The 25,250-nt window shown below is 42.8% G+C and overlaps 1 protein-coding gene across 4 annotated transcripts in view; it reads left to right on the top strand.

Annotated features, from left to right (window-relative positions):
• Positions 1-21,555, top strand: part of GRB14 (growth factor receptor bound protein 14) — a 50,855-nt gene extending 29,300 nt beyond the window's left edge. For 3 of the 4 annotated variants that reach the window (XM_083577340.1, XM_083577339.1, XM_083577342.1), the window contains 11 exons: positions 9,585-9,706; positions 11,439-11,513; positions 13,396-13,533; positions 14,129-14,239; positions 14,470-14,565; positions 15,589-15,666; positions 17,309-17,425; positions 17,523-17,592; positions 17,695-17,782; positions 19,009-19,102; positions 21,116-21,555. In XM_083577340.1, the coding sequence (XP_083433466.1) occupies positions 9,585-9,706; positions 11,439-11,513; positions 13,396-13,533; positions 14,129-14,239; positions 14,470-14,565; positions 15,589-15,666; positions 17,309-17,425; positions 17,523-17,592; positions 17,695-17,782; positions 19,009-19,102; positions 21,116-21,262 (1,136 nt within the window). In that variant the 3' untranslated portion in view covers positions 21,263-21,555. The remainder of the gene's footprint in view (positions 1-9,584; positions 9,707-11,438; positions 11,514-13,395; positions 13,534-14,128; positions 14,240-14,469; positions 14,566-15,588; positions 15,667-17,308; positions 17,426-17,522; positions 17,593-17,694; positions 17,783-19,008; positions 19,103-21,115) is intronic. The other variant, XM_083577341.1, reaches the window with a different exon arrangement.
• The last annotated feature ends 3,695 nt before the right edge of the window (positions 21,556-25,250 follow it).

A 25,250-nucleotide genomic window follows, 5' to 3' on the forward strand; every position in this document is an offset into this window, starting at 1 on the left:
CTAAGTAACTGCCCTACCAGTGCAAGGATTTGCACTTGTGCAATGGGAGTGCATGCCCCCAAATCTTTTATACTGGGGTGGGGGTGCAGGGAGAGGGCTGAAAGTCTTGCCATGCAAGTGCACTGTTAGGGCAGTTCATAGAACAGTAGAGTTGGATGGGACCCTGAGGATCATCTAGTTCAACCCCCTGCAATGCAGGAATATGCAGCTGTCCCGTACGAGGATCAAACCTGCAACTTTGGCATTATCAGCACCATGCTCTAACCAAACTATCCAGTTGCTTAGCATTGCATTGGATAGAAGCCTAAATATCATCCTATCCGGTGCTTCTTTTTTTAAGAAAAATAGGTGCCAGTATTCACCATGAAGTTACAGTAAGTGCCACAATTTTAACCAGTGTTTTTCTTCTAGGAAAAAAAAAGGTTCCCGTGCTGCGTACCCTTGAGTACCCCCAGAAAAAAGGCACCGATTCTATCCTATCTTGGGGGGGAGACATTGTCTTTCACAGTAGGATAAGAATGCACAACTCATCCAAGTATTACCAGAGATTTTTTTTTGGGAGGGGGGATGTATTTTTTCAAATAAAAAAACCCCAGACTCCTAAATCTGTAAACTTGCATCCTTCATTGCACAAACATCAGCCCCACTGCACAGAAAGCCAAAAATATTGCTGCAAGGACATTGTTGGCTGTGCTGCAGTTACAGTAGTGATAGCCTACTGCATATTTCAGTGTGGATAGTGAATGCCTTGTCTTCTAAATTACATTTTGTTCCACTGAAGGAGACTTGTCGGCATCCTCTTACAGGGCCATAAATTATCCTGCTGAGATTTGATTTAAAGTCCACTAAAGCAATCGTGGGGAATTCAGAACTGCGGCTGTTGAACTTCTGAAAGCCCGGATCAAACCAGGCTATGCCAGCAGCGTTTGAGCTGTGCGGTTCTGAAGCTGTGTTGAATTAAGTAATAAGCGTGAAAGATGGAACTTTTACAGCTTGTGCTACATTAGCAATGCTTGCCTGAGCGTATTGGAGCCGCAGCTTGTCGTTAGTATAATCGCATATGAGCGGTAAGCTAAGTACAGATTTTAGGTGCCCAGTAAGCCTCAGATCTAATGCTGGCTTTAAGCGCTTTCACGTATCGCACATTCTTTAAAAACGCGCAAGGGGAACCTGGAGAGGGAATAGCATTCACCCCAGAGGTAGAACGAAAGACCATGCCCATCATTGGAGGTCTGGTGGGGGCAGAGAAGCCTGGCTCATGGTCCTTTTTGGCTGTGATGTCAAATTGGCGAGGGCTCAGTTCTGTGCATACAGAGGTGGATTTAGGTACAACCAAGGAGAGCACCTATTCAAAGTCTGGTAAGCACTTGCCCAGCTCTGTGAAGGGGGCATGAGGGCTCTGCCAGGGTCCTAGAGTCCTTCCTCCTTCCCAGAGCCAGGCAAGCACTTACGGGGCTTTGGGAAGGAGTTGGGAGGGCTCTAGCACCCTGGCGGAAACTTGTGCCTCCTTCCTAAAGCCTGCAGGCTTAAGGGCACCCCATTAAATGTTGGCCTCTCACAGAAGTTCTCCTATTCATAGAATTACAGTGGGACCTTGGTTTATGAACTTAATCCTTAAACCAAAGCGTTCTTAAACCAAGGCGTGCTTTCCCATAGTAGTGGGGGGCTCAATTTACAAATGGAACATGTGAGGCAAAGTTCACAAACCAAAACACCTACTTCCGGGTTTGCAGCGTTCTTAATCCAAGTTGTTCATAAACTAAGCTGTTCTTATTTATTTTTTTTAAAGATATTTATTAGGGTTTTACAAAAAACAGAGATTTACAGAATAAAAGAAAAACAAAGAAAAAGAAAAATACAAAAAATCCATTTTTTGATATCCTTAAGCTCATTTGCTTGTTTCCTTGACCTCCTCACACCTCCCCTTTTTGTATTCCCATTTACATAATCAATTCAGCAAATCCTTACCCTCTTTCATTTATCTTAACTCTATATCATAACATATTATAACTCTATATTTTCATCCATTTATCAATTCATTTTTGCATATTCTTATTAACTTTTGTTGCTGAATACCACTTATTGCCAATCCGAACATAATTTTAGCATTCATTAATTTTACAATATTTCTGAAGATAGTCTTTAAATTTCTTCCAGTCTTCCTCCACCACCTCTTCTCCCAAGTCTCGGATTCTGCCAGTCATTTCCGCCAATTCCATATAGTCCATTAAACTAAGCTGTTCTTAAACCAAGGTACCACTGTATAGAGGAACGCAGGTGGCGCTGTGGGTTAAACCACAGAGCCTAGGACTTGCCGATCAGAAGGTCAGCGGTTTTAATACCTGTGATGGGGTGAGCTCCCGTTGCTCGGTCCCTGCTCCTGCCCACCTAGCAGTTCGAAAGCATGTCAAAGTGCAAGTAGATAAATAGGTACCGCTCCAGCGGAAAGGTAAACGGTGTTTCCGTATGCTGCTCTGGTTCGCCAGAAGAGGCTTAATCATGCTGGCCACATGACCCGGAAGCTGTACGCCTGCTCCCTTGGCCAATAAAGGGAGATGAGCGCCGCAACCCCAGAGTCGGCCACGACTGGACCTAATGCTCAGGGGTCCCTTTACCTTTACCTTACCATTGTATAGATTTGTAGAGTTGGAAGGGACCATCATCCAGGCCAACCCCCTGCAATGCAGGAATCTCAGCTAAAGCATCCATGACAGATGGGGCCAGCGGGTGTTGTAGTTCAGCAACATCTGGAAGGGCACTGTGTTGACTACCCCTGCATTACAGAAGTGAAATGTTTCTTTTCAGTAAGAGACAGCGAAAGACGTATTTGTGTTACTTACTAGTTCAGGAATAAATAATTCATGGTAGCTGTGCTCCAAACTCTCTTACGAACAGACCCAGCAGCTGTTCCAGTGGTTCATGAATAAAAGGCCCGAACCTATAAATCATCGCAAATTGAATATGGTGCTTCTATTTACTGCAATAATCACATGTCAGCTTTTGTAATGAGTGTGTGTGTTAAGTGTTTACACACCATGTTAATTATTAGAACATCGCTCTTTCTGGGGTTTTGCACTGTGGTGCCAGCTGCTTTTAACACTCTAATTTGTGCAGCTGTAATACGGCCAACACGAGCCTTCTAAAATCATTTCCGTTGCTGATCATTTTTGGTCTAAATTATTCTCCACCCTCCCTTTTTTGTGTGTATGCTTGTTTGGCAACACGTTCCCTTGTAAGTTTTCCAGGGCTTTTACTACATGGTTTCTCTTAACATAGAATCATAGAATCATAGAATCATAGAGTTGGAAGAGACCACAAGGGCCATCGAGTCCAACCCCCTGCCAAGCAGGAAACACCATCAGAGCACTCCTGACATATGGTTGTCAAGCCTCTGCTTAAAGACCTCCAAAGAAGGAGACTCCACCACACTCCTTGGCAGCAAATTCCACTGTCGAACAGCTCTTACTGTCAGGAAGTTCTTCCTAATGTTTAGGTGGAATCTTCTTTCTTGTAGTTTGGATCCATTGCTCCGTGTCCGCTTCTCCGGAGCAGCAGAAAACAACCTTTCTCCCTCCTCTATGTGACATCCTTTTATATATTTGAACATGGCTATCATATCACCCCTTAACCTCCTCTTCTCCAGGCTAAACATGCCCAGCTCCCTTAGCCGTTCCTCATAAGGCATCGTTTCCAGGCCTTTGACCATTTTGGTTGCCCTCCTCTGGACACGTTCCAGTTTGTCAATGTCCTTCTTGAACTGTGGTGCCCAGAACTGGACACAGTACTCCAGGTGAGGTCTGACCAGAGCAGAATACAGTGGCACTATTACTTCCCTTGATCTAGATGCTATACTCCTATTGATGCAGCCCAGAATTGCATTGGCTTTTTTAGCTGCCGCGTCACACTGTTGGCTCATGTCAAGTTTGTGGTCAACCAAGACTCCTAGATCCTTTTCACATGTAGTGCTCTCAAGCCAGGTGTCACCCATCTTGTATTTGTGCCTCTCATTTTTTTTGCCCAAGTGCAATACTTTACATTTCTCCCTGTTAAAATTCATCTTGTTTGTTTTGGCCCAGTTCTCTAATCTGTTAAGGTCGTTTTGAAGTGTGATCCTGTCCTCTGGGGTGTTAACCCGGAGCTCCAAAATTTCTAAGCATCGAAACTTGGCCCCTGAAACACAAATGCAATTCTGGGCAATTTTTCAGCATGCCAGGTAGCTTATTATAGTTTGCATGTTCAAAATCCAACATTTCAAGTATTCAGATTTGACAGATGTTTTGAATATTTGTAAGTTCTTTAATTCCCCCCCCCCCGATAACTTTTCAATGTAATTGTTCACACGCTGTGCTGAATCAGAGAATCAGGCTAACTAACCCAGTGTTCCTGCTGCACTGCCTACATGTTTTCTACCCATTGAAGAGGAAATTGTGAAGCGGGCTCAGTTCAGGCTGTGGATGGTGAAAGATGCCTAGGTCTCTTCACTGGTGCCAGTGGAAGTGCATTTGCCATCACCAGGAATGGGGAACCTTGTGTTCCCTTCTCAGCAACCTTCCAAGACCTGCATGCCAGTGGTGGCCAGGGGCCTGGTTCAAAAGTGAGCAGAGCACTCACTAGGTGGCGCATCGGAAGATGGCTGACAATAACATCTCTCCGACCCACACGAGGTAATTTGGAGGCTATGATGGGGGTAATTGGCCTCCTTAACCCCCCCAGGATTGTGGGGGGGACGGCCCTTGCCTGCTGTGCCCTATACCACCCCCGAATTTGTGGGGGTGGGGGCACTAGGCACAAAGCCCTCCTGTGGGATTCCGGCACGCCTGGACGCCGTCCCTGATTCGCGCCGCTATTTGCAAGCATCTTCAAAAGAAACAATTTGGACGAGATAAATTGCACATGCTTCAAGGAAAAAGGGGAGTAAAGACTGCTGACAGAAGAGATCTCTGATAACAAGACAAGAATAAAATATGAGAAGATACGTCAAGATACGGTACTACAAATGACTGAGGGGGGAGGGGGGGAAAAACATGCCTTCCTTTTTCTTACGTGATTTAACAAGAATCCCCTCTCCTAATGAGTCAGAAACTAAGGACTTAAGCTGTGGATTTAAGGCTGTGTGGAGATAAACTTTCGAACCAAAGCAATGTTTCAAGATGAAGCTGGAAAGCTAAGAGTTTTGGAATGACGCAGTTAAAAATGCCGTTGCCATTTTGGGAGGCATTGTTGGAGCTCTTGGGTCTGGGAGGAGAAAGAGAGAAATAGAGTTGTTTACATATCGTAGATCAACTTCTCGGTGGGACTTAAGAGCGACAAATGCCAAATTTATGATGGAAAGAGCGATGCTATCTACGAAGGAGATATATGGAAACCATCTGGACTTAGTGGAGGAACGGGAAATTCACACAGGATTATTATTTTGCTTATCGGCTTAAGGAGACTAACAGAAGAGATCGTAAAGGAAAAATAGAAATTATATGAACAAGATATGATGTGGAAACACCAAGATAAGACTGGATAGAATTATGAATTTTGTCTGGATTGATTGGGACTGATTTGGACATTAACGCAGTAATAAAAAGATGATCTGAATCCCCCTTTGGATCTTGAAGTATGGGTTCCCCCAACAAAATTTAAAAATTTGGCTTTGTAATTTGGAATTTATGTGATGTGATTTAATTTGATGTGATTGGCCAGTTAATAAAAATTATTTTTTTTAAAAAAAGTGAGCAGAACAATGAATACAAATGCTACCTTTGTGCAGCAGGCTAGATGCAGCGCTCTCTCTCTCTATCCCCCTCGCTCTCTCACCTACACACCTACACACCTACCCCTCTCTATCCTCTATCCATGCAAGAGGCCTTATATGCCTTTAGACGCCAGGCGAAAACCTTCATCCATAAACAAATATCTGAAGGCAGCCCTGTATAGGGACATTCTTAAGGGCAACATTCTTTGAAAGTTTTGGAATTTTGGCATTTGGCCCCTGGGTGTGGGGTTCCTCATCCCTGACTTGCACCACCTGTTCGGTCAGTGAAACATTATGCTACTTCAGGGTGGTGGTATAGCAACCCCTGGGATTTCTGCACCAGGTTAACTTTGTGTTCTGCTGGTGGAAGGCGCTTTTGGTCCTACTTCTCTTCTCCAGTTCCATGTACGGAAGCTGATCAGATGGGCAGTTGAATCTTATTTTCACAGCAGCCTCTTCCATTGCAGCTCAGGCAACAGGCTAACTTAGGGGGCTCAAGGGAAGAACCTGCAGAGCTCACAGCTGTGTCCTCCAGGGCCTTCCTGCCACCGCTGCTCCTTGTCGCCCAGAATCTGCTGCCTGAGGCAGCTTCCTCACTCTGCCTAATGGCAGGGCTGGCAGTGGATGGGAGTTTCAGGACTGCTATAAATCTAAGCTGTTAAATTTGCACAGTACAGCAACGTTTCCTTTTTATGCCGTAACCCGCATTGCGATCTTTGGATAAAGGGTGGCATATAAATAGATTAAATAAAGAAAGGAAAGGAGGAACATATTGACAGTGTTTTAAACAACTTCACTGCTGCCTGTGTGAGGGCTTTGCGAGAGAGAGAGAGAGAGAGAGAGAGAGAGGTTAATACTTAGTTTTGCGTATATGTGTGGAATGTAGATATGCCCACTAGGTGTCGCTGTTGTTTATAACTTACAGATCCTAACTTTTAACAAGGGACACAAGCGCAGAATTTCAGTAATTTGTGGTTTCTACTGGCATTGGTTGTTTTTTAGTTTTTTGAATTTGTTGAAGGCTGAAATGGTAAAACTTAAGTTAACCATGTGTTTCATACTGGTCCAGGAGTTTGGCCATCATAACTCCCTTTAATATAGTACAGGATTGTTGTTGTTGTTGATTAGTATATTGCCCTTCATCCGAAGGTTCACAGCATAAAAATGTGGAAGGAAAGAACTATGTATGCCATTTTGAGGTCCTTGGGGGAGGTGGTATATAAATTCAACAAACCAGACCACAAGGGAGCATTCATTCAAAATATCACACCAAATGAACACATTTGTAACCCCCACCTTTCTCGTTTTATTGCTGCTACGGGTTCCCCCCTCCAAACCATAGCTTCTTCTCAATTGAGGTTCTCCCCAAACAGATGTGCGAAGAGTGTGGGGCTTATGTATTGGGAAGCAATATAACTACTCCCTGCCTAATTACATCGTTAATCTTCCCTAAGCCTCGCCCACGGGAATCCCAAATGGCGAAAACACCACTCCACGAGACCTTGTGCTTTTTAAAAACAAGACTATAAACATGCTTGACCAGAGCCATTGATGCAAGAAACAAAAATAAATGGATTTGATTCATGGCTGACTATGATTAGATATGAGTTGGGTATAAGAGAGAAGATGGAGGGAATAACTACAGACAGTGCTGTGCTGAAATCTGTCCTCCAGTTTCTCAAATGTCTTCTTCCCCTTCGAGAGAAGCTTCCATTATTCTGCGTTCTCAGAGGGTACTTCAGAATTTCTTTAGAATTTCTGTGGGGGTGCATTTTCAGCTTTCCCAATTCTTCCAAGGTGGCCAAGAGGGGTATATGTGTTTTTTACTTTTGGGCAAATCTTTCCCCAGCGCTCTGGCGGGCCTTCCTGGAAGCTTGTGGGCACCAGTCACAAAATGGCTGCCATGGGGGCATGTCATAACACAAAATGGCTGCCACATCTAAAACAGCAGGGAAGGAACCAGGACCACAAAATGGTGCAGGCATCCCTTTCCCTCACTTTCCCCTCAGTTGGGTAGGGATGGAAGACCACCAGCACACTTGCTTACAAAGAGAAGCCCTTTCTACATTTCCTCTGTTCAGAACAGAAGGGAGAGAAGATGTCTAGCCCTGGCTTCTAGTGAAATGTAGGGGGACGTGTTCTATGTAGGAGAGATCAAGCCAGATCAGAGAGGAACTGAACAAGAAGAGCACAAGTCTCTTACGCATTGTGGGGATGTTTACTGAAACCTCTTGTGGGCCCCACAGAAGGGACTGGTGGGCGCAGAGGAGCCCATGGAGCCCATTGCCAAACAACAGTGCAGGGTATCCAAAGAGCTAAAAGAAGTACGGTTTGGCATCTCTTGGGCTTTGTTCCAGAGGCAGAATTTGATGGAACTAGCTTCGGTTGTGATAAACACGATGAAACACTCCATTAGAAACATATGGCGTAGAATAGGCTTGCACAAAACTTGAGGCTGCACAGTGAATGCAGCCTGCTAACTATGCATTGTGGCCTACATTTCTCTGTTCTTCTTCCCTGCAGGCAGCAAAGAACAGGAGTTTTCACGAGTCCCTGGTAGACCACCATATACAACTGCATTTAACTTGATAGGCCATTAGATGTATAGACCTGGCTTGGGGTCTGTACCATGAATTCTTTCTGATGTTCTAGCACTCTTCTTTATTCTGGCAGTTTTGTTAATTGATTGAAAAGCATTTTGAAGTATTGGTTGACCAAGAATGCTGTCGTAATTTTGTAAATTTGATGTAGCTTTTGTTTTTGTAGGAAATGGAAAATTGCTCAAACCATGTTGTAGATATCAGCTCTGATTCCAAGATGGTGATGATGACTGTTCATTTAAATAATCCATAATGCAATCAACTAAAGGGTTAATATATTCTCTTGAATATATTCAACATTTTTTTAAAAAAAACAACAACCCCAAAAACTTTCTGCACCTTCCAAACCTGCAAATGGTGGCATTTTCATAAATGTCACTTTGACATCCATGTAACCACACTTAAATGTCAGACCAGTTTGAAAGCTTTCTTTAAAGTCTTTAAAGAAGCATATTTTGAGACATAGCTCAGTCTTCAGTGTGGTTTTTCAATCTCTCTGCTGCCATGAAAATTAAATGTATCTTTTGCAGCAAAGTGGCCTTCGTTATGTCAGGTTGATATCTACCAGTGTGAATTTATTTGAGCAAGTGTATGACAGGAGATGTGTGTGTTCTGCATAGTGACTTGCCTCGTTAACAAGACTATGGATTTGGTGCATATCATTTTTAGATTTTCTCATTGTGGAAGGTTTGCTTGGTTTACTTAGTGAGGAAGTGGGAGGGGGGGGGGTAAAAGCATTAAATGAGTAGTAGCTGGAGCCAGACTTGCCAATGGACTGTGTTCCATTGCCAGTGTTGAAGAAAAATTCAGCAGCCTGCCTGGTCAGCATCTGTATGTGGAATGGACCAGGGCTGCCATCTTGTTTTCTGCCTCAGGCAACAAAATGGGGCAGCCCTGGTCATAGTTAGATGAATATAATACATAGAGTGTCAGACATCTTTCACTGAGCCAAACTACACACATTGTCATACCCTTGGGGACATATTCATGCCAGCCCAGAGGCAGGACCCAGCCTGTTTGTCCCTGCTTCTTCCTTCCTTCCTTCCTTCCTTCCTTCCTTCCTTCCTTCCTTCCTTCCTTGTCATTCATTTCTTTCTTGCCTTCCAGCCCTTTTCAAAAGTTTCACAACAGCTGCTGTAGTATCATTATACTGAGTGACTTATACAAATTCTTGCATTTTACCACTGGAGGTGAATTAATTTAGGAGAATTGCTAGGATTTATGTTTCTTTTATTACACAGAGAGAATAATTGAAGACCATGAAATGATGATTGAAATCCAGTCAAGATGGGGAATTGAAGAAGGCAATAGATTTTATTTTAGAAAAAATTATGCCAAATACGAGTTCTTCAAAAACCCTGAGGTAAGTCATGACTGTATATTGATTTGATTCAATTACTAATCCTTAATATTTAGGGTGGCTAGTCATCAGTTATGGCACCCAGTTAAAACCAGACTATTGCCAAGAAATGTAATTACCATATTTTTTGCTCTATAAGACTCACTTTTTCCCTCCTAAAAAGCAAGGGGAAATGTGTGTGCGTCTTATGGAGCGAATGCAGGCTGCGCAGCTATCCCAGAAGCCAGAACAGCAAGAGGGATTGCTGCTTTCACTGTGCAGCGATCCCTCTTGCTGTTCTGGCTTCTGAGATTCAGAATATTCTTTTTCTTGTTTTCCTCCTCCAAAAACTAGGTGTGTCTTGTGGTCTGGTGCGTCTTATAGAGCGAAAAATACAGTAACTGCACCATTGCATACACACATACACCCACACCCTGATAACATGGATATAATTCTAGGCTCTGAGGGTCAGATGAAACACGTTTCTGCCAAATACCTAACAAGGCAACACAGCATTATTAGAATAAGTGGAAGAAGTGGCAGGGCGCTTGGGCTCTGTTGAGATCCTTTATCTTACTTATCGCTGCCGCTGCTCAAACAGAGTATAGCAGCCTTGCAAATAGTTCTGCAAAGCTGTTCCCATTAGTACTAGCCCACGCCACTGCCTGGGTGACCACATGAATGTTGCCCCACCCCCATATTCAGACATCTCCCCACTTACGTGGGGGCTGCGTTCCCAGGTACTGCATGTTGTTGTTGTTAGTCGTTTAGTCGTGTCCGACTCTTCATGACCCCATGGACCAGAGCACACCAGGCACTCCTGTCTTTCACTGCATATATATGTGAAATTGTGTATTGTGGGGAACATACTCTTAAGAAGCCTGTAAACACCCCTTAAACCTCTGGAAACCCTTGAAGGTGTTGCAAAGGTTCCTGGGAATGCTAACTGTTTTCCTGCTCTTTTTGTGCCATTTCTGCTGTTTCCCCACTCTTTTCAGTCCGTTTCGCGCCTTTTTTCCAGTTTAAATTGATTTGTTAAATTATTTCCTGGCGCCACGCATAAACGTGGTTGCAAGCATAAGTGGAGAGACACCTGTACATTCTACCTGAACGTGGCAGCTTTAGATATCTCTTTGAGAAGAAAACCCTGATTACATATGGCTCAACAAATCCACCCAAGTACTAATCCTCTTGATGTTCTGAATGCCGTGGAAGACCCTCTGTTTATTATCGGGAGTAAAGCATTAAGAACACCGGGTGTTGCCTTTAGTCAGATTACTTCTCTAGCTATCACTATTATCATTCATTTCATTTCTATAGCACTTTATAGATTTAAAATCTCATAGCAGTTTAGAACACATTAAAATATCAAATAAAACAATCCAGATAAAAACGTCACTGAAGAAACTCAACTGTAAAGTGTAGGCCAGTTTTGTCTACTCTGGTTGTAACCACTGGTTCAGAGCCCAGGCAACTCTCTCTATTTGATCATTTTAACTGGACCTGCCAGGAATGGAACCTGGGTCTTTCTGCATTCAAAGCATGTGATCTACCACTGAGCTTTGGTTCTTCAGGGTATAAGCAAATGCTGTAAGGCCTTGTTTTCAGGCAAGGGCAACTACTGTTGTTCTTATTTTACAAGAGGGCTCATAAACAGGGTATAAAGGAAATGAAATCTAGGCCTTCTAACTAAATGTGCTGTGCATCTGTGAATGTTTCCTGAACCCTTCTAGTACTTTTGTTTTTTCTTTAACAGACTTTCTTCCCTGCACACCTGATATCCCTCTCAAATGAGATCAATGGAGCCATGAGCCACACGCAAATACTGCAGGTGAGATGTTGATGTTTTAAAAACGGGACCGCTCAGCTGAGTGTGTCTGAAAATCTCAAGCATTGCCTTTGTTTGACAGAACAATAGGGCTGGCGTGGCCCAGCACTGTTAAGAACGGAATGGTCCCTACCTATTCCCCAAATTTAAGTGCTTTATAAAACAAACCTCCTTCTTCACCCTCACATTCTGTTCTACGGGGAGTTCTGGTTTAAGGATAGCCAGTGATGGCTGGTGCTCATTAGAAACGTTAAGACAGAAATCTGGGTGACCATCAGTGAATGGTATTTTAGCCCATGACAGGCAGAGCCAACTAATTCTAAACTTTCTCCTCATCCTCTTTCCTGCTATAAGGGGCAACACTGAAACTAAGGAGAAGCGGGGAGCTGACATGTAGCACCGGTGGCATCGTGTGGGGGGGGCATAAGGGCTGTTAGGGCGTGCAAGATTTCAACACCCAGTGCTACCTCAATAGAGTTGCATGCTTGCATCGCTGGGCTCTGTTGAAAATGGCTTCTCCATGTGAACCAGAAAGTGACCTATTCAGACAATGGAACGACTCTTTCCTTATCTCTGTGGCTGCAATCTCTTCTTGGATGACACGGATGCCATTAGACAGTTGAGCGTGCATGCGTACTCCATCCATTTCCCTCCCACTCCCCTCTACGCAGCCCTGGGCACTGGTAACCCACGCTATGCCACTGGGTAGTACCACCCTCAGGACTGGTCTAAGTAAGGAGGCAGGCAGGTGTGGGCAGGCTGAGGTTGGTGGGGCAATGCCCCATTCAGTCTCAACGGACCAGCCTCCACTGAAGAGTTTTCACATTATTTCACCACTAGAAGTCATTTGAATAAGATAGCCTGTTCCATGTGCCTGGCAATCTGATTGTTCTCACAGGTGGGCTCCCAGACAGGAGTTGTGAAACAGGTTATGAGATGCATACAGACTTGGTTCCTTAGAAAATATTTTTTTAAAAAAGTTATTACTTCTGTTAGCATCAGTTATTTACATGCTAAAGAACGGGGGCAGGGGGCTCTGGAAAAAGATGTACAGTGGTTCCTTGGTTTTCGAACTTAATCCATTCCGGGAGTATGTTCGACTTCCAAAACTGTTCAAAAACCAAGGCACAGCTTCCAATTGGCTGCAGTAACTTTCTGCACTCAAGTGGAAGCCACATTGGACATTCGGCTTCCGAAAAACGTCCACAACCCACAACACTCACTTCTGGGTTTTCGGCGTTCAGGAGCTGATTTGGGAACCAAGATACCACTGTACTTTTTGCTGTGAAGTTCGGGTCTGCGTTTTTCCACAAAGGGGATATCAAAGGTAAGGTTGGCAAATGGTAGAGCTCAGTAAAACAAGTAAAATAATAACAATAGCAAAAGCCCTGCTCTGCTCTGCAGGATCAAAACAGAGGCCTAGGTAGTCCAGCATCGTATTCTCACAGTGGCCAACAAGAAGCCTCTGAGAAGTCCACAAGCAGGACCTTAGTCATGCTGGCCACATGACCTGGAAGGCGTACGCCGGCTCCCTCGGCCAATAAAGCGAGATGAGCGCCACAACCCCAGAGTCTAATGGTCAGGGGTCCCTTTACCTTTACCTTTACCATATCCTTAGTAACATTAGCAGCGTGCAAAGTGTTTTCAGAGTGTGTGGAAGCTCTGAGGTCCTTTAGCAAAAAGCTTAGCAATATAGGAAACCAAATTATGTGTTCCGTTTCAGTCAGATTAGCAGCTGAATTCCCACAGGCTTCTGAGAACTCACACTCCTCGCCTGTCGGCGCAGTCCGAAGCTCTTCCAGAGCTCCCAAATATGCACAGGAAGGAGTAGCTGGATAAAGGTCTGTTCCTGTGGGATTCAAAGTGGTATTTTTTCCCCTTTCAGATGTTTTTAAGTTCCAGTACATATCCTGAAATTCACAGTTATTTACATGCTAAAGAGCAAGGGAAAAAAACCTGGAAAAGGATGTACTTTTTGCTGCGAAGATCGGGTCTGTATTTTTCCACTAAGGGGACGTCAAAGGTAAGGTTGGCAAATGGTAGAGCTCAGTATGCATCATATTCTCTCCACAGTAAGGGATAGTTTTGTCTTCCTTAAGTCCTCTTGAAAAAGCCAAGCTCCCCCTCCCTCAAGTTTTGTTGATGATGCTGAAAAGTGAAGAAGACATTTATGGTGCAGGCAGGCATGGAACGGGCTAGAGGTTTTTGTTTGGTAATATTCGAATAAATGAAAGTGGTTTTTATAACTTGCAGAGTTAACTCTCAAAGTGAATTTTTAGCATGTCTAATTTAAATAGGTAGCTAAACAACTGTAGGGTACTTAGTTGGTGAAGGATAGTATAGAAATTACACTGGTTTTGACTGTAAGTTGCTCTGAGTTGCCTTTGGCAAAAGAAAGTGACTAATAAATTCACAAGGGATAATAATATATGGGTGTTGATCGAAATTTCTTCACTTCAGAAAAGTAAGTTGTTGCACCTTACATTGAAGCACCTTTCTTTTATCGTTTAGATGCTGTCTTGGGGAATTATATACTTTAAAGAACGGCCTCTCTCCCCACCTTTTGGTGTAAACAATTTAAGATGTCCGTAATAGTTTTATATTGCTCTTCCTTTTAGGAGCCAAGGCACCTGCAGCTTTTCAGTGAATTCAGCAGTAGTGACATATATGTGTCTTTGACAGGCAAAAAGATATCTGGAGTGCCAGTCAGCTATGGGTTCTGCTTTAAGGTAAATGCCTAACCGTTTTGATAATAAATAAAACATATTTATTTGTGGGGAGGGGGAGGATTTATTTACTTCTGTTAAAAATTGGCACCAGGAAAAATAATATTGAAATTAAATTAATTTTTTTAAATGAAATTTTGATTATGAAATGGGAGAATTAGTGGCCTTTATTTCAACAGGTATTGCCTTCAAGATATGAATTAATGTTAAAACAATATGCTGTGGCCTTCTAGCCTCAGAAAGCAGGAGGAGCCAGAGACCTGAAACAACTTTATGCAGAAAGTGAACAAAATAGGACCTGCTGGGTGACAGCAATTCGGTTGCTTAAGGTAAATGTCCTCTTCTCCTATTAATTGCCTTCGCCAGTTATTTCTGTATACAAAATGCCTCGTTCCTCTTTTACAGCCTCTGGGTAAAAATGGTATTTTCAATCTCCTTGAGCTCTGTGTTTTCTGTTTTTACATACATACTTTTATACCCCACACTTGCCATCATAAATTTTATGTTTCCAGGGCAGCTGACAGTGTAGTAATAAACAATAAAAATAGAAAATGATCAAGCCTATAAACTAAGACAGCAGACTAAACAGCGACAACCCATGTGAATAGACAGTAAGATAAACTCTTCTTAAAGTTAAAAAGGGTAACCTTAGCAGTTCTTATACCTTATTAGCTGGAAAAACTGTTATTCTGCCCCCTTTTTGTATGACTCTTAGTTACCCTTTAATGATTAAAGCATACAGACACGACAAATAAAAAGTTTAGTAATGGTTATTATTAATAAAGGATCTTGAAAATAAGACCTTCTAACTTCAGTGGGGCTTGCTCCCTAGGAAATAATTTTAGGATTGCAGTCACTCAGGCTTACTTGCCAATACAGGTCAATTTTACAGTACTATTAAGAGGGAAGTTTAGAAACTATATCACACGCCATGCTAAACAGTCCCCCAATCCCCAGGGGAAATTTCCATGGGTTGCAGAGGAAATGGTGAATGTTCCAGGAAGGGGGGAAAAGGAACCAAACCTATATGGCTGGCTACTGTTGGAGGAGAATGCTGGCGTAGGTAGACAGTTTGGCCTAATCCAGCTTTTCTGTTCTTAAATATTTTTTAAAACTCCCTGCAAAGGAGTGTCAGCATCCTTATCTTGGAAACAGAAAAGTAGCTACCTACTAACTACTTCAAAGCTTCTTTTTTTTTTTTTAAAGGGGGCGGGCAGATTGTGGGGAGAGGCAAAGTGTGATGGAAATTACCCACTTTGTGGTTGGCACAATTCACCACTGAGTACTTTCTGATTGTTGATCTTGAAATCCACAAGACTGTAATAGCTCTTATCCTTCTTCTTTGTTTGTAGTATGGGATGCAGCTTTACCAGAATTACATGCACCCCTATCAAGGTAGAAGTGGGTGCATTTCTCTGAGCACACCTGTGGTAGGTACTTCTCAGCTCATATGAAGCAATACCGATCCACAAAACCTGGCCTGCTGCTTTCTCCCAGCCCCCATCCTGCCCCAGTTATCCACCAGGTTTTCCATAGTATTGCAAGAGTATTACATTATGCTGTAATTTGATCTCAGGGCATCCCATTACCTGCAAAGATTTATTTAGTTCATACTATTTTAATTCATAGTGTTTCTGTCAAAGATGTTAAAACTAACTGTAGCTCCCTGCTCCCCTTACATGAACCATGCACAGGATCATATGGATGAACCTCAGTGAGATGCTTTCGTCCATTTTGATATGTGCCTGTATCTTAGCAGCTGCTGGAAAAAAAGTATTTGGGTTGCTTCTATATAGAGTGCAATGCAAGCTCAACAAAAGGTGGGGAGGACAGTGCCTATATCTCTGAGCTAGACAAGCTTTGCGGGGGCCCAAGGCCCACATGTAGCGGTGGGTAAAGGGGGGTACAGTCTCTCTCTCACACACAAAAAAACCCCTCACACACACATATAAACACGCACACACAAACCTTCCCCCCTCTTGCACACACATACAGTGTTTAACCAGCCTCACAGTGCTCCTTATGCCACCAAGATAGTTGTCTGCAGTGATTTTGGCTATACAGTGGTACCTCGGGTTACAGACGCTTCAGGTTACAGACACGTCAGGTTACAGACTCCACTAACCCAGAAATAATACCTCAGGTTAAGAACTTTGCTTCAGGATGAGAACAGAAATTGCGCAGCGGCGGCGGCAGTGGGAGGCCCCATTAGCTAAGGTGATACCTCAGGTTAAGAACAGTTTCAGGTTAAGAACGGACTTCCAGAACGAATTAAGTTCTTAACCGAGGTACCACTGTATGGGGAGCATTTCTGCTGTCGGGAGAGATGTTTAATGTTTCCCAGTGGACAAAAGGTTACTCTTCCTGTGCAGAAATCAGTGATGCTACCTGGCTGATGGTACCCCACCTGAAGTGATGGCACCTAGAGTGACCGAGGGCTACATCTAGCTCATGTGTTGCCCACCTGTGCCCTCTGTGGACCATCTCTCTATTCACTTAGTTACATGGCTCAGAATAAGCTCTTAGAATCCACCACGTTCCAGCAAGAGATAGGGCAAGATCACTTAGCTGCCGGACGTAGATAATTCTTTTTACCACTTTTGCCATCATCCTAATACCATTTAAATAGGTGGTCCTCCTCAGATAGGCGTTTATTTCTTCTTTTGCTTCCCACTGCTGCAGCGGCTGTCAGAAAGTTATCTCGCCCATTTTTATATTAACTACCGTAAAATCTTCCCTGTAGATGTACGAGTAGAATTGTTATGGTGTCGAATAAGCAGAGAGCAGAGTGTAAACCCTCTTATATATATGAAATATCTTTTTTTCTGATCTTGATAACTGGATAATCCCTCAGGACATATTTATTGCAATATATATACAGAACACTTTTGCCTTATTCTTAATGTAGTTTCCAACTGGCTAATCAATAGATGCAAAGATTATTATTGCTCTGAGAGTGGTTCAGGGAGAAGCCAAATGCTGTTTCTAAAACAGAACACTGAGGAGATATTGTGAAATGTTTCGGTCAGTAATGTTTTTAAATGGATTTTTTTTCCCTTTTCCTTTTTGCAGAGAAGTGTTTCGGAGAATTCTCTAGTGGCCATGGACTTCACAGGACATAAATCCAGAGTGATTGAAAACCCCACAGAAGCCCTTTCAGTTGCAGTGGAAGAAGGATTAGCATGGCGGGTATAAAAAAAGTTCATTACAATGTTTTTTTCTGTTGGTTTTTCCCCCTTTCTTTCTTCTGAAATATTTACGATTTTCTTTCTTTCTTCCCACGTAGAAAAAAGGGTGTCTGCGACTTGGTGCTCACAACAGTCCCAATACTCTGCAGAATGTGTCATCGAATATAGGTATGTACCATTCCAGAAGGTCTCATGGAATGCAGCACTATCGTCATACACAAAAGTGATCCTAATAAGAATTTTCCCTCCCCTTTCTTCCTGACGCTTCAGCCATACACAGTTCACAGCCGTGGTTTCACCATAAGATCTCTAGAGATGAGGCGCACCAACTAATTTTGCGACAAGGACTGGTAGATGGGTAAGAGTTCCAACCATCATCATCATCATCATCATCATCATCATCATTATTATTATTATATTAAAATTGGACTAACTGTTAACTGCTTGAGCAGTCAAATTGTTCCCATGGGTCGCAATGATAAAACGAAATCAGACATAACAGGCAGATGATACGCTAGTGGCTGCCTTGAAAGAATGTACAGGTGGTCCTAAATTTGGTGAGAGAGTTTGTGGCACCAGCTTGGACGTCACTACCTTTCTGGATATAGCCGTACCTTGGAAGTCAAATGGAATCCGTTCCGGAACTCTGTTTGACTTCCAAAATGTTTGGAAACCAAAGTGTGGCTTCTGATTGGCTGCAGGAAGCTCCTGCAGCCAATCAGAAGCCGTTCCAGACGTTAGGCTTCCAAAAATCGTTCGAAAACCAGAACACTCACATCCGGGTTTTGATTGCTCAGGAGCCGATTTGTTTGGGAGCCAAGGCATTTGAGATCCAAGGTATGATTGTATTTTGTGGTTTCCTAAATTTAGTGTACTTATCAGGACACTATACTTCTGTTGATGCAGCATAGAATAGCAACCCACCCTAACAGAACCACTGAGCCTCTCTTGACATGTTTGGCCCTGCCTCTGCATTCCCATTATCTTGCTTGGCAAATGGTGGAATTGGGACCACAAAGTTGCTGAGATAACACATCAATCTTGGATAACAGGTGAATGTTTGGTTTGGGTTTCATTCTTTGGCCACTAGATGGTGTGCTGAAATACAGTGATCTTAAGAGAGGTTGAGAATGCATTTATTTATTGCTGTCACAGTTTTGCCACTTAAGTACCGTATTTTTCGCTCTATAAGACACACCAGACCACAAGACACACCTAGTTTTTGGAGGAGGAAAACAAGAAAAAAAATATTCTGAATCTCAGAAGCCAGAACAGCAAGAGGAATCACTGCGCAGTGAAAGCAGCAATCCCTCTTGCTGTTCTGGCTTCTGGGATAGCTGCGCAGCCTGCATTCGCTCCATAAGACACTCACACATTTCCCCTTACTTTTTAGGAGGGAAAAAGTGAGTCTTATAGAGCAAAAAATACGGTAGATAAAATAATGTCTATTTGCCATGAACAAGTGGTTATTTCTGCGCCTAAACTTTGATGCTTGTTAGGAAAGCTACAAAACTTTAACAGTAACTCACTGCTACCAGATTTTCATACTTGTTTGATACTTGTTTCTGTTCCTTCACCTGCTAGTGTTTTCTTGGTACGGGACAGCCAGAGTAACCCCAAAACCTTTGTGCTGTCACTGAGCCATGGATTGAAAATAAAGCACTTTCAAATTGTACCCGTAAGTATAGCCAGCAAGCTTGTGGACAGGTAGTAAATTTTTCCTTCAATGGTTTTTATACTACTGCCAAAACGGTGGCATGCCTCTTGGTAATTCATTCTGTTTCTAATGGCTAAAACCTGCTACTTACAGTTTTCTGTGAAATAGGGATGGTTTGAGAATTAAAAGCTCTCACACATGAAAATGGAAATCTAATGGAACTCCTCACGACAGTCTCTGCATTTTCTTAAATCCAAATGCAAGTGTGCGTATGTATGTACACCAACACACATTATTTTGAGTGTTATCTAGTTTTAAATTACGGTGTTTTGCACATTTTAATTAATTAATTAATGCAGTATTGTGAGTTTCCTTGTAAGATTTGTTTCCCTCTAAAAGGTAGGATAGAAATCTATTAAATAATATGTGTGTGTGTGTGAGAGAGAGAGAGAGAGAGAATATGAATGTATTGTATATATGCTCTCTTTCAGATTATAGGCCTGTCGTTCTAGTTTTATTTTTCTCCCCATATGTTTTGAGTGTCCTAGGACTTGGTAGAATCTGTTGAGAGTCAAAAGGCAAGCACAACTTCCTTATATTTTATCAGAAAATGGGGCAGCGTTCGTAAGCAAAAGGGGAATGTTTTAAAAACACAGTGAGTCAGAATGAACACTCAAAAAAGGCAGGTCTTTACCACTATATTAACACAGCAATGCTATAATGCCTGCTTGGAAGTAAGTCCCATTGAAGGCAATGGAGCTTAATTCTAGGTTAAGTACTGTATTTTTCGCCCTATAGGACGCACTTTTCCCCCTCCAAAAATGAAGGGGAAATCTGTGTGCGTCCTATGGGGCGAATGCAGGCTTTCGCTGAAACTTGGAGAGCGAGAGGGGTCCGTGCGCACCGACTCCTCTCGCTCTCCAGGCTTCAGGAAGCTATCAGCAAGCCTGGGGAGCCCGCGGGAGTTCCCGCAGGGCTCCCTAGGCTGCGGATAGCAGCCTGCTGCCCGGAGCACGGGGCGCGCTGAAGCCGCGGCTGGGGGGGGGAAATAATTTTTTTTCTTTATTCCCCCCCCAAAAAAAAACCTAGGTGCGTCCTATGGGCCGGTGCGTCCTATAGGGCGAAAAATATGGTAGGTATAGTTAAGCAGCCGAGTTCTGCACCATGAAAGGCTAGAATGGGCGACTGGAAAACATTTTTAAAGCTAAGGACACCCGTGTGCTTCATTTGCTTTGCCTGATGCTCCTGTTGGACATGGGGATGGGCGAAATGGAGCTATCCAAGGAACGCAGGCCCAATTTTGCGGATGCTGGAAGTCTGCCCTGTGGCTTTCGAGACTTTGCTCATCCCTCCTAATATATTTTCAGCAATATCAGATCTCTGGATAAGCTTCCCGCATTGTGTCATTCTTCTGCCTGGCATATGCAAGGGCTTCCAGAGTTAAAGCAAAGCGTATTCAAATCTATCTCTTTGTTTTCGGATTTATGGCTTACCTCCTTGCCTCAAGGTGAGAAAGGCAAATAATATTAACCAGTAGAACATCACAAAAATGAAGAAGCAAATCAGTGACAATGGGCAAAAACCTTCAAAGCAATATATATCCCCTTCTTTATTATTTGTCTTAGAACTGCAGCCTTTAAGTGATTAGCTCCCAGTGTTTGTTGAGAAGCTACGGCACATCACAGAAAAAGATGGGCACATCTTCTTGTTGCCTTGGCAACACAAGGGTGTGCTTCCTTCCCCCTGCTCCCCCCCCCCCCCGAATGGGCAAACGTTACTCAGTTTTGCAAGGCCCCCTCCAAACTTTTTGCAACATGGAGATCCAACATCACAGCCTGCAAATGAGGCTCCAAAATGATGGGAACTGATCTTTAGGTGTTGGAGAATCTAAAGTCCCAATCTACACTTGGTCTTGATGTTCTTAGTGGCAAATGAGTATCCACCTAACCATCATCACAGAGGCTGGATGAATGAAATAAGGATTGCAGAGCACAATGGAAATTATTGTTGATGTGGTGTTTCCTCTTCTTGCAGTTGGAAGAGGAAGGCAAGCTGTTTTATACGCTGGATGATGGCCACACCAGATTTTCTGATCTCATTCAACTAGTGGAGTTCTACCAGCTCAATAAAGGCATCTTACCTTGCAAGTTAAAACATTACTGTGCCCGAATTGCATTTTAACCAAAATGTTAACACCTCACCAAAGCCTCGTAGGATAGAAAGGCTGAATGTTCCTTTTGACAAAGAAGTTTTGTAAATGAAGGGAGTAAACAAAAAGCCAGTGAATGTAAATTTCAGCTTGCAAAGAAGGATTTGTATTTACCATAGCAAAACAAAATCCAGTACTTTCGTGTTAGAGTTGGCTAATCAACAGTTGATCTTCCACAAAATGAATCTGAAGCTGAAATTGTAACGCTGCAATCCTAGGGAGTATTTTTCAAATGCCAATAAATGTCTTTTTCACTAGTTTCCTTTATCCCTTTCAAGGTGTGTCTCATTTTAAGGCAAATCCTTTTTACACAATTATTGTAAACCATAAAAAAGACGCAAGCATGGTGGTGGGGTGCAATGGGACCAATCGGCATGCGGCACATTTTTTGCACTGTATTTTTGGGTTCTGTTTCAAAGTTTGCCAGTTGAATCTTCAACAGATTTGGAAAATGGTGGGAGTAAAGTGACAAAATTTGGGGCAGTAGACTGGCGCACAGTTCTTTTCTTTTTTCATGGAGAGATCATGGGTGAACAGAAGCACACATTTGTGGAAAGGGTGAGGAGTAATGACGTCGTCCAATGATGTTCTTTGTTGGGTCACCCACTGCTGCTGGTGTGAATAATAGTGTGACATGCTGGTACAGTGGTACCTCAGGTTACATACGCTTCAGGTTACATACGCTTCAGGTTACACACCCTGCTAACCCAGAAATATTACCTTGGGTTAAGAACTTTGCTTCAGGATGAGAACAGAAATCGTGTTCCAGCGGCACGGCAGCAGCAGGAGGCCCCATTAGCTAAAGTGGTGCTTCAGGTTAAGAACAGTTTCAGGTTAAGAATGGACCTCCAGAATGAATTAAGTACTTAACCCGAGACACCACTGTATATTGCTCAAAAAGCCACAGGTCCATAACACAACAAGTACTTCAGCGTGAAAAGAACGTTAGCAAACGGGACAGAAGCACTGGTATTATAATCAGGGAAACTTAATGCAATATTCCCCACTTCTTTTTTGTTTCTGAAACATCTGGAGGCACTCTCTCTTTTCCTTCAGCCCTGCGCTATCATTCCCTCTCCTTCCCCCTCCCTGGCCTAGCTCAACTCCTTGTCGCTGGAGATTTCTCTGAAGCCACCAAGACAGGACATAACAGATATATTTAAATACGCACGCAAGCTTTCAGAGGTTAAACACTTGATGGTCTGTGCATAATCAATGTGTACGGTAGACCAATTATGATAGCTTTAATGAAATGCATGAATATTTAAAACTTAATGGATCTGACTTTGTAGTCGGCCTTACAGCCCTTTCTTAAGACATATGAACCAATGGTAAATGTTGGCCTCAGGAGGGCAGCAGTGTGCTGTGGAATTTGTAGAAGGCGCCATTGTTTTCCTGTCAGCTCCCAGAAACAGCTGTGGCTTCCTGGTCTCTGCGCACCTTCCGAAAACCCAGCGCTTTTTCTCCCTATAAATTATTCACTTGTTCTGTACCAATTAGTTCTACCAGTTGCAAGGTTTGTTATCAAGTTAAGCTTCAAGACAGAACCTGAATTCAATGAACGATTAAATATTTATTAACGCAGATGATTAAATATGCAGATACTCTGTGAAGCTTGTTCTTGGAACCATTCTATTACCTTTTTCAAAAAATACTAATGATTTGTATAATTAATTTTTTTATATATTAAGTGTGTGGTGGGGGGGGAGCCTGAAAGATTTTATAAAAGCAGAACTGAGAGAGTTTTCAGGGGGTCAGAGGGTTGCAGGACATCAAAAGGAAGACTGTGAAATGCTACGAAGGTGGGGATCCTATTCAAGACTCCAAAGTTAATGACATATATATACATATACATATATATATATAAGAATGATGGTTCTCAGATGAGCCCCTTGGGAAGCTTTCCCTATGATCGGTGCTAATTGTTCCACTGTTTAGCAATTTTTGAAGACGGCTCAGTTCATTCCATCGAAATTCATACTTCAGAGAGGCAAGAGAGGTACACTTACATACGTAACAGTACCTACAACTCTAAATGTCTATCTTTTTTCCTGTCACCACCTTAGCTTTTACGAGTAGAAGAATAGTTCTGGGGGATACCAGTCTTAACGGGAGTTCTTGGAGTGATACAATTTTTAAAAACATGTTAGGAATCCTGTAACGCTGCCATATTCTTCTGATCCGTCACAGGTCTTACAAGTTTCATGCTTCGTCTGTCTGGCAGCTACACCTTCTCATCTCAGAATAAGGTAGAACTAAAGTCTAGTCCTAAGAAAATAAGAATGTTTCTTATCAGATCTCGAGGGGAGGGGGAGCTCTATACTTTTTACGTTCACAACGGGGTCTGCCAAATTTCCTAGCCTTTATCCCGTCAAGTCACGTGTCGCCAAATGTCTCCTTTAAACCATAATTGCTTTTAACAGGAACGGAAGAACTGTACCCTTTGAGAAGAGAGAGGGTGGGAAGATTATGGGATGGGGGAGGGAATGCCCTCTCTCAGGCACTTGCAATATCTGTACTGCATTTCACGCTTTGGTTCGCTTCACCATCAACTTTTCGAGAGAATGCTTTGCAAACAGCTGCTAACAGGCGAGTGTCACTTACATATTTTGATTGATTGGTTTCCATTCCAAAGACTTTGGGATAGATCACAGTGCCAGCAACAGACTAGCCTCTCTGCCTTCAGGTTCCAGTGCCAGGAAGACACGAATAGGCTCTTTTCATCCGAGTTTCGTAATGCTGCTGATGTAACAGTACTTGTACATTCAGATATGAATGGAAGCTGTTCTGTTGGTAGCCACTCAGAGTGGCTGGGGAAACCCAGCCAGATTTGGTTACTAGCCCAATGACTATCTACTAGCTGGGGTTAAATAGGAAATAGCATATAGTTTTAAAAGCTAATTTTATGAATTAGTAGGCAGCTTAAACAACAGGAATCGCAGGAGGAACAAACGGGCAGCTTTCACAATGGAGGAGAATAGAAAGTGGGCTCCCTCAAAGATATGTATTGGGATTGGTGCTATTTCACGTACTCATTAAGAGCCTAATTTTGTGGATGACGCCAAATTACTCAGAGTGGCATAAACCCAGATGGGTGGTGAAGAGCTCCCAAAGGATTTCTCCAAATGGGGTGAATGGGTAGCAAAATTTGCAAATGAGGTGGAATATCAGTAAGGTGATGGATGTTGTGACAAACAATTCTAACAGATACATGGGTAATAGCAGTGACTAATTCATATAGAGATTTTTGGTTTGTGACTAGCTCACTAAGAACATGAATTGGGGCAAGGGGGCAGGGCCGGATTAAGACTTTAGAGGCCCTAAGCACTTAAAAGATTTTGGTTCCCCCATATATATCCAGTTCAAAATATAAACACATGAACATCTGTGGACCAAGTGCCAGCTTACCAGTTACCAGATTCTATTTTGTTGTATTCCCAATATTAATGTATATCATCTATTTTATTATACTATTTTTATTATTTTGTGTTTGTGTGTGTGTGTGTAATTTTCTCATTTATTGCAGGTGCATTTTCTTTCAGCTGCACCATATGGTCCATAATAAATCCAGCAATGGAAAATTTCTGTGGTGCTCCCCAACTTCCCATGATGCCCTGAGTATGTGCTTATTTTGCTTAACGGTTAATCCAGCCCTGACAAGGGGGATGATGATGACAATGACACATTACATTGAATGTATATGTTCAGAGATGACAAGCCACCAGGCATCAGTTGCTGGGAAGCAACAGCGTGTCCTGCTTGCTGGAGTATTTAGGTTGGCCACTTTGGACAGCGTGATAGGTAGACCTTTTTGCCTGGGCTCAAGCAATAGCCAAGTTGGAGGAGGATGAGCCAGTTGAGCCCAAGGCTTTTCCAATGCAAGCTGAGAAAACAACACCAGGTTCCTGATTCTTCACCCAAGGTGGGTACTTCAGATAATGAGCCAAACACCTTCCACTC

This window comes from Podarcis filfolensis (assembly GCF_964270895.1).
Source record: "Podarcis filfolensis genome assembly, chromosome: 1".
In the NCBI taxonomy this organism is placed as follows: domain Eukaryota; kingdom Metazoa; phylum Chordata; class Lepidosauria; order Squamata; family Lacertidae; genus Podarcis; species Podarcis filfolensis.